Source organism: Trachurus trachurus, assembly GCF_905171665.1.
Source record: "Trachurus trachurus genome assembly, chromosome: 22".
Taxonomy (NCBI): Eukaryota; Metazoa; Chordata; class Actinopteri; order Carangiformes; family Carangidae; genus Trachurus; species Trachurus trachurus.
In genome coordinates, this window is record NC_139907.1 from 5,120,348 (window position 1) to 5,129,686 (window position 9,339).

The 9,339-nt window shown below is 45.9% G+C and overlaps 1 protein-coding gene across 1 annotated transcript in view; it reads right to left on the reverse strand.

Annotated features, from left to right (window-relative positions):
• Positions 1-9,121, reverse strand: part of fgfr3 (fibroblast growth factor receptor 3) — an 86,110-nt gene extending 76,989 nt beyond the window's left edge. Inside the window, exons 1-2 of the mRNA XM_083998035.1 lie at positions 8,715-9,121; positions 2,829-3,039 (exon numbers count right to left, since the gene is read on the reverse strand). Of these exons, the coding sequence (XP_083854161.1) occupies positions 2,829-2,952 (124 nt within the window). The 5' untranslated portion in view covers positions 2,953-3,039; positions 8,715-9,121. The remainder of the gene's footprint in view (positions 1-2,828; positions 3,040-8,714) is intronic.
• Between the last annotated feature and the right edge of the window lie 218 nt (positions 9,122-9,339).

Sequence of the window (9,339 nt, forward strand, 5' to 3'; positions counted from 1 at the left end):
ACAAGTGTGTGTATGTGTGGACAACTAGTACACTCACTCTCTCCCTCTTTTCAAAGCAAAACTCAAAACCCACCTGTTTAAAATTGCGTACCCACTCCACCACCCCTAACCCCAACATTCCCTTCATTCTGCACAGTTTTTTCATTTGCTCTTTGTATTTATTCATTTTTACTGATGTTTCTTGTATGTTTCTTGTGTTTTGATGTTGTTTATAACTGATGCTCTCTGTAAAGTGTCCTTGAGTGGCTTGAAAGGCGTGTTCTAAATAAACTTTATTATTATTATTATTATTATTACACGCAACCCGATCATCGTCCACCGACATGATGACAATTAGCACCTTGACACAATATCCTCCTCACAGTAACGCCATCTACTCAGGCGAGTCAGAAACCGTAGACTGAACACAGACCGCCCGGAGAGGTTTAAAAAAAAAAACACACACACACAGACTCACACACACACGACTCACTGTGCTTTTTGGATGATGCCAAGCATGATGGGCCGTGATGGCTTCCAGCAGTGAAGGCAATCAGGCGCAAAGAATCGCAACACGCCTGTTGTAACAGTGGGGTTTTTACATGAGAGAGGGCAGGAGGGCAGAAAGACCAGAGCTGTGGGGGGGCAGGAGGGGGGTTTCCTCCTCGGCTACACAGGAAGGGACAGGTATAGGACCGTCCTGACGTAGAGCTGCTGCAGAATGACATCAAACTGCAACGGACAACGTCTCATTCTCGCTGTTGAAACTGAAAGGACAATTCTGGGGCAAATTCAACTCGCGGCTGTATTTTCCTAACATTTTAGACCTAAAAGAAGGAATTTGAAGATTTTCAGTTTAATTGCTCCTGTTTTGCAGTAGTTGTGTCTGTCCCCGCATCGCCACAGCAGCAATGAATGGGAGCGGATGCAAGTTCTGCTGCTTAGGCTGTTTACATCCCTCAAAGCCGCAATTTTTCTCCACAGACAGCATCAGATAGCTACTCAAACATGCACAGAGAAGTGAAGAAAACAGGAGCAATTAAACTGAAAATCTTCAGATTCCTTCTTTTAGACCTAAAATGATAGGAAAATACAGCCCCGAGTTGAATTTGCCCAGAATTGTCCTTTAAAGTGACGTCGACTCTTTAAACTATTTTAAACCTTGAAACAAAGAGATCAATCTTTACTTTTTACTTTTCCAGGTAAAAACTTCGTCACATCTAAAAAAAAACACACACACATACAGTAAGTACATGTTCTTGCATGCACACACACACACAGAGTGTATCTCAGCTTGCATAAGACAGCTGGGTCGTCTCCAGGAGTTGCCCGGCTCCTCGTCTTTCTAAACGCACTGTAGCGTGTGAAGTGTGTCAGAGACTCATTTTAAATAACGCTCACATTAAAAAAGAAAAAAAGGGAGGGAGGGAGTGAGGGAGTAAAAAAAACACAACACTTGGCCAACGCCTCAGAAAAAGATTACTCTGCTGTGTTGGTTTTTTTTGCACAATATGGAGAGATTAAAGCAAACACAGTCGACGTTTACTTTGGATTGATCTTTGGGTTTTTCTCTGCCTCGAGAACAAAGAGGGAAAAATCGCGCTAAGCTCAGCGAACCAAGAAGAGTCCAATTAAATCCTCCTCGTAAAAAAGAGAAAAAGAAAAAGAAAAAAAAGACTCCAACTCTTTCTCATAAACAATAAATGTGTCTTTTGAAATGCCCCTTTTTGAAGTGATGAACGCATAGAGAGCTGATGTCATGTTTCGAATGGAAAAGGGAGAAGAAGGAGAAGTGACCGTGGACGATGAGCTGAACAAACTTCAAAAGCGAAGCATCAAAATCTGTCATTTTTGCTTTGTAAATGACAAACGATCAACTAATCAATTCATCAGCTGCTGAAAGAACCAATCAGGATCATTTGCTCAGTCGATAAAAAGCCACTTTTCTGATCAATAAAATCTTGCTGTGTTGTTCTTTTCAAGCAAAAGCAAACCTACGGTGGCCCACAGGGGTCAGAGGTCACATCGGTCTGTAGCAGCTCAATGAAAACGACCAAACAGTTTAGTAACAACATTGATGCGGCCAAGTCCAAACTGATAAGAAGTGAGCACATGACACTAAAACCGTGATGCCTTCAGGGACATCTCAGAGCAAAGGGAAAATCATGTGGCGCCTTTTAGCCACGCCATTAGTACGGTGGCCCTGAGAGCTCAAACACACTGCAAATGGACGACACACAAACAGACTGAGAAACAATATCAACCACAAAACCATATTTGTTTACAATGTTTTCAGATGATTGAATAATTAAAAGTGCCGCAACTAATGATTCATTATCAATTAATCGATTAGTTGTTTGGTCAATAAAATGTTAAAAATGTTGAAAAATGTCAATCAATGTTTCTCAAACCACAAGACGACATCCTCAAATGTCTTGTTTTGTCCACAAACCAAAGAGAGACTCAGTCTATTGCCGTGAAGGAACAAAGAAACCAGAAATATTCACATTTAAGAAGCTGAAATCAGATAATTTAGACTTTTTTTGGGGGGGGGAAACTACCCAAACTGATGATTCGATTATCAAAATAGTTGACGATTAAAATAATAATCGATTAATTGTTGTGGCTCTAATAATTACGTAATGTGTCCCTCAGGTCCATCACTGTTTAGAAACAAGTGTTGAACTGATGAAGATGCTCATTTTTGTCATTTTTGCATGCTGTGTGTTTTCCTAAGTCACAGTGCATGAGCCCTCAGGGCCACCGTACATCACTAGGTAGTTTCAGCAGCAGTGTGTGTGAATGTGTGTATATGTGTGTGTGTGTGTGTGTGTGTCCTTCCTTCCTACCTGTGGGCTGAGCGGTGGGCAGCCTGGCCGGAGCCACGCAGAGCGGCAGGAGGAAGAAAATCCAGAGCGAGTGCCACAGAGCCGTCATTCCTCTGGACGGGGACGAGGACGAGTCAGACAACATCCTCCGTTCGCATGCTGCTGTCCGGCACGACGGCGGCCGCTGACGCCGCAAGAAACTGTCCAAAGACTCCCCGACTCCGGCGCCGACCTGCGGGAACAAATGAAAACATGAGCGATGAGGATCGATGGGAGCAGAAAGAGAGAGAAGTCTAGATAGATAGATAGATAATTAGATAGATAGAAAGAAGTAAAAAGACAGAGAGAGGATAGATAGATAGATAGATAGATAGATAGATAGATAGATAGATAGATAGATAGATAGATAGATAGATAGATAGATAGATAGATAGATAGATAGATGTCATTCATTGCATCAATAAAAAAAAGATAAATAAACAGCTCTATCTAGAGAGTTGCAGACCTGAATATATAATTAGTCTAACTCCCAATAAACTAATAAACCTACAAGTAGACATGCAAATGCAATACATATAAATAAATACATCAGAGGTAAAAGACTAAAACTAGTTAATTATCATTTAGGAAAGTAAGTCTGGATGTTGTTGTGTCTGTGGGAGAACGTGCAATCAGAAGAAGAAGAAGAAGAAGCGCCTTGGGGTCTGCACAAACGCTGCTGCCATATTCTGACCTGACATTCCTCACAGATTTCGAGGATTAGGGTGGAAATCCCTCTTCGCAGTTTTTCTCTGAAACTTTCTCGGAGCACCTGATCGTTAAGAAGACGTCTGCAGAGAGAGGAGCGCTGATATTGGAACGACTCTGTGCCACTGCCAACCCCCCCCTACAGTGTATAATACAAGTTAATTAACCAATCAATTAACTCTGGAGGAGGAGGAGTCGCAGCATCACTTCGTCCTTCCTTCCTTCTCCACGACTCCTTTTCAGCTTGAGAAACTCTTCTGCATGGTTTAGCAACCGATTGACACGGATTCACTAATCCTGCTGCAGGATGAGGAATGCCGAAGTCTACAGTATCAGTTGCCCAACTGTTGCCCGGAGGCTCGCAGAAGGAGGGAGGAGGAGGGAGGAGGGGAGGGAGGAGAGGAGGGAGGAGGGAGGAGGGAGGAGGAGGAGGAGGAGGAGAGTGGCGGCCACGGTGAGCAGCGAGCAGCGAGCGGCGGCGGCGGCGGAGCGCTCTGCTCTGTTTGCTTAAGCAGGGAGAAGCTGGAATGCTCTGAGGTTCGAAGAGAAAGCTCAGAGAGAGAGAGAGAGGTGCCCAGAAAAGCAAAGTACAACCCCCCCCGACACACACACACACACACACACACACACACACACACACACACACACACACACACACACACACACACACACATTACATGCGTTCTGTTAGCTTAAACTTCAGCCGCTCTGTCCAGTTTCAGAATAGCTTTGTCTGTGAGACGCCCACACCGACAATAACACACACACATACACACACACACACACATGCGGTGCAACAGAGTGGGGTTCTTCTCTTCTTTTGCCTGCACACACTACACAGAGGTGTATTGTGCGAACACACAGTCCACAGAGAGGTTGTGTTGTCTTAAGTCTTAACAGTTGTGTTTTTCTTTCCCTCTCAGGACCTGTGACCCACTCCCCTTGCTCAGCACAAAGTGGAGCCGGAGCCGGGGAGCCGGTTCAGGTTCAATTCCAGCTCCGGCTCTGTTTGCACATTATCGCACAAAACACCGACTGGGAAAACTTCACAGGGACTCACATGGATAAGATAAAGCTGCACCGCACACACAGAAACACACACACACACAGGCACTGTCCTAATCTAAACACTGCCACCACACCTTCAATACATTCAGCCTCTAATGCAGCAGTTTCCAACCTTTTATGGCTCCATTTTTACATCGTACATTTCTGGCGACCGTCAATCAAGATGTTATTTGAACTCGATTTATATTCGCGAAAGTGAAAGTATAGAATACAGTTGTTTAAGATAGCGTGTGGTATTTTTAATCACAATTTTAAAGACTAATAATTTGTTTAAAAAGATATTTTATCAGTATTTATCAGCAGTTTTTTTATCAATTACTAGACATATCAGGTGACCCCTTTTGAATTCCAGGCGACCCCACGTGGGGTCCGGACCCCAAGGTTGAAAAACACTAGTTGTAGCCTCATGATTTATATATTTATCTGTTTTATTTATGTGTATGTAAACTAGCACCTTAGCAAAACTGGAAAACTTATCTGATATGTAAATAAAGTGTGTTTGAAAAATCAAAAAAGAAACTTCTCCTCCTCCTCTCTCAGTCCATCCTCACCTTCTTACAACACAGGACGCCTACACGCTGCTGCTGTGGTTTGTTTATACAGCACGATAAGTCCTTCGCTCTCCTCCGGGGCGCTGAGGTAGCTGATTGCAGCTCGCTCTCTGATTTGAAAACTTTTGTTTTCTCTGGCACACACACACACACACACTTACACTTACACATGATCACATACACACACACAGACACACACACAAAGAGAGATCTCAGCTTTTTTATGGGCACTTCACTTTGAGAGCTGACAGAGCAGCAGAGTTATTGGTTGGAGTCGCGGCGCTGCAGATGTGTTTAGACAGGCAGCGTGACAGCCTCTTGAGCCATGTGTGAAGACATGGGAGAACAACACGGGCTCCTGCTCCCACTGATCCGGTGACAGGTATTAGTTTAGACTAACGCTCAAAGTGTACAAAGTGAATCCTTGAGTTTGAGGAGCAGCCTTGCATCGCTCGCTGTGTGATTGATAGCATGAAACTGAAACTAATTACTAGTGGGTGTGTAATGTATGAGGCTGAAGAAGAAGCTCACTCACATCATCTCTGCTTTTTTATATGAAATATTCCACAGCCGAAGTGGACGAAGCCGAGAATAAACTCTTCACACCAGATGAAAACACTTTGATTTCACTTTAACAACCTCCAGAAGCAGAAGAAAGGAGAAAAAGAAGAAGCAGAAGCAGAAGAAGCAGAAGAGGAGAAGGAGGAGGAGGCGGTATGGATCCCAAAGACCCAGCGTGGAGTTCAAAGCCTCCGAAGTGTTTTCATGCTAATATTTTCTTAAAGCATCAAAAGGGAAACACAGCCACCGCTGTGAATAATGCATGAATATTAATCATGCAGAACTATCTCCACGTTGTAATAGCTCAGAGGCAGAGCAGGTTCAAATCCCTGTCATCCCTCTCTCTCCTCTCTCTCCTCTCCCTCTCTCTGTGAGGATCAATGCGAGGCGGTCACATGCTCGTCACACCTCTCTCCGGAGTATCAGTAATCTTTAATAATTAAGCCGGAGAATCAACAGCCGGGGCCAGATCCACTCTGTCATTTTGGGAAAAGGGGATTAGAGGGTTAGGGTTTTTTTTTTTCTTTTCGGGGACGGGAAGAGGGGGGGACGGGGTGTCGGAGCTCAAGAGCAAACAGCAGCCGCACAAGAGAAAAGACAGAAACAGATGAGGGGTAGTCGCCCATGTCATCTACACTACTCTGTCTCCTCTCCGCTCCTCTCTGCAGAGCACTCACTCCAAACACCTGCACCCTCAGGTGAGAGGAGATATCGATCAGCTGAGGAACTGAGACAGAGAAAGAGAGAGATGGAGAGATACTTTAGAGCTGTCAGAGCTGCACGGTGACTCCAGGTGTGACCATGCTGCAGGCTGTGGACTGTGCTTCACCTCCGGCTCACACACAGACGTCTCTGCTGCACGTGTCGGGAAAATAAAAAGACGAAGATGACGACACCTGTCCACACGTTTGTCCTCAGCATCAAACAGAGGACACCGACTTATAGAGAATAAAACCACTGGGAATAAACGGATGATTTAAACACGAGGTGCATCATGGAGAATGGAAGTGTCATAAGGTTTGCAGTATATATATTCTTATTCTTAAACTTATTTGAGTGTAACAGATGCATCACTGTCCTACAGTGAAAAAGGAATCGCCAGATGAGGTGACTGCTGCACCACACCGAGGAGAATGACAGTGAATGGATGTTTGTGCACGACAGAGATCAGCTTTTCTTCTCAAATTAGACAAGTTGGAGCCAATTAATGCACCTCCTCCTCCTCCTCCTCCTCTTCTCCCTGCCTCTCTCTCTCCTCCTCCTCTCTCTGAAAGAGGAGGGGAGGCCTCCACGCAGCGCAGAGAGGCGATGGTCTCGGGCCAATTTCGGGGTAATGAAAAGAGGCAATCAGAGTCTCATTTGGAACAGAAATGTGTCTGAGACTTCGCCTGTGATTGAAAAACGCAGCAAACTGGCGTGCGTTATTTCTCGGGTCAATAGATGCAATTAATTTGCAGCATTAGGCCAACTATTATCACCCGCACGCTTGTTTTTATGGCTGCGGAATTTAATAGGCTAATAATAATGCAATAGGCTACAAGTCCCAAATCTCATTTCAGCACCCCCCCCCCCCCCCTCTCCTCCTCTCTCTCTCCCTCTCTCTCTCCTCTTGTTGAGACGCTCTAATCCGGTCATTTTCTCCGGTGATGACTCCTTGTCATGGTGCGAGAGTCAGAGCTGGAGCTGAGTGGCCAAAAATTCTCCATCTGAGTCCCATTGAAGCGCGTGTGTTTGAAGAAGAGGGGGCTGAGTGATGTGATGTGATCTGCTGCTGCTGCTGCTGCTGCTGAGGGGAGAGACCCGCACAGCTCGTTCATTCAAAAGCAGCAGGAGGAGGAGGAGGGGAAGAAAAAATCTGCTGCTGCTTTCTGGAGAAACTTCAGAGATGATCAGAGGCATTAGGGAGAGAGCGGCTCTGTGTGTGTGAGTGTGAGGGAGAGAGAGAGTGTGTGTGTGTATGTGTGCGTGAACGAGGCTGATGTGTAATTCATGTATGAGCTCCGAACCAGGGGAAAGAGAAGACGTCACTGTTGCAGCGAGGAGAAAAGGCGTGTTCGTCCTCACGAGAGCAGGACGGAGGAGTCAGTGTTTTACTTTTATTTTCTTACACTCTTGAGATTAAACGTCGTTTTGGACTCATTGATTTATCGGTGATCAGAAACCAAACTCATCTCAGACGCATCTCTTCAACCCACAGTGTTGGACCGATGGACGCGCGTAATTCCATGAATCCATTAAAAGCCTCACACGCTTCTCTATAAATGAAAAAATAAAAACTTAACAGACTGATGTGATCAGAATGAATTTGGATTTTGATTAGATCTGATTTCCATTGATAAGAATAAATATCTCCTCCTCCATCATCCATCCAGTTCACATCCTCCTAAACCCAAACGTGGAGTAAATGTTTCGCAGCGTGCGTAATTTCATCCACATAAAAAAAACCCAACCTGCGCCACACACAGCGCACAGCAGCATTTATATGAGCTATACCACAAACCCTCCCTGTGCGCGCTCTCTTCACACCTAAAGTGATTAAGAAAAACAAAATAACACACAGACACAGACACACACAACACTGCGTCCTCTCCTCAATTCCCCCCCTCACACCGACCGAGACGCGCCGATTACGCACAGACCGGGGAGAAGCGAAGCTGCCACGATCCCATCTGCGCCACCTGTGCGACGGCACGGCACGGCACGGCACGGCCCGGTCGCGGGAGCTGGGGCTGGTCCCTGCAGCTCCACGCTACACACACACACCAACTGTACACATAGGCTACACACACTCTCTCTCTCTTAAGTGCAACACGGCTACTTAACGCCGAGACACTGGAGAAGCTCAACCTGTCCGACGCACATCTACAAGGAAGTGGAGCGATTTCTCCCCAGAGCCAGAAACCAAAGAATAAGAAGCATAAATAGGAATAATAAGACTTATTGATATTGCTATAATAATGATAATAATAGTAATACTTACCAAAAGTATTCCGTTTTGACAGCGGAGCTCAGCCTTTCGGATTTCAGATGTCACCAAGCATTCAAAAAGGTAGAAAAACCAGCTTTAACTCTCCGGGAAACTTAATTAAAAAAAACAAACCAAAAACTGCTCTTAAATCCCTCGGTCCTCGTGCCTCGAGGAGCAGTTTTGGCGACGGTGGGAAAGAAAGAAAAAAGTCAGAAATCCCCCTCACGACTTGACAGCGAGAGTCCTCGGCTCAGACACACACACCGCCGCTGCTGTGAAAGCCAACAACTTCTCTTCGCTAAATCCCGTTTTCCACTGCGCGCTGCTGCTGCTGCTGCTGCTGCTGCTGCCGCGGTTCCCCAAAGTGTCCAAACGTCCAGGTCGCGTTCTTCATCCTGCTGCGCGCGGGGCCGTGGTGTGGTGTGGACCTGGGGGTGTTGTTGGGGTATTAGTGTGTGGGGGGGGTAAAGGTATAGGAGCACACACACACACACACACAGCTATCGGACCTCGGCTCCTCGCTGCTCTCCGGAGCGGATGCCAGGCGGTGCTGCTGCTTCGTCGCCTCGGGTCAACCAGCTCGGACTGGTGGCTCCGCTCCGCTGCTGCCTGTGAAGTAGGAGCCGAGCGCGCGGCT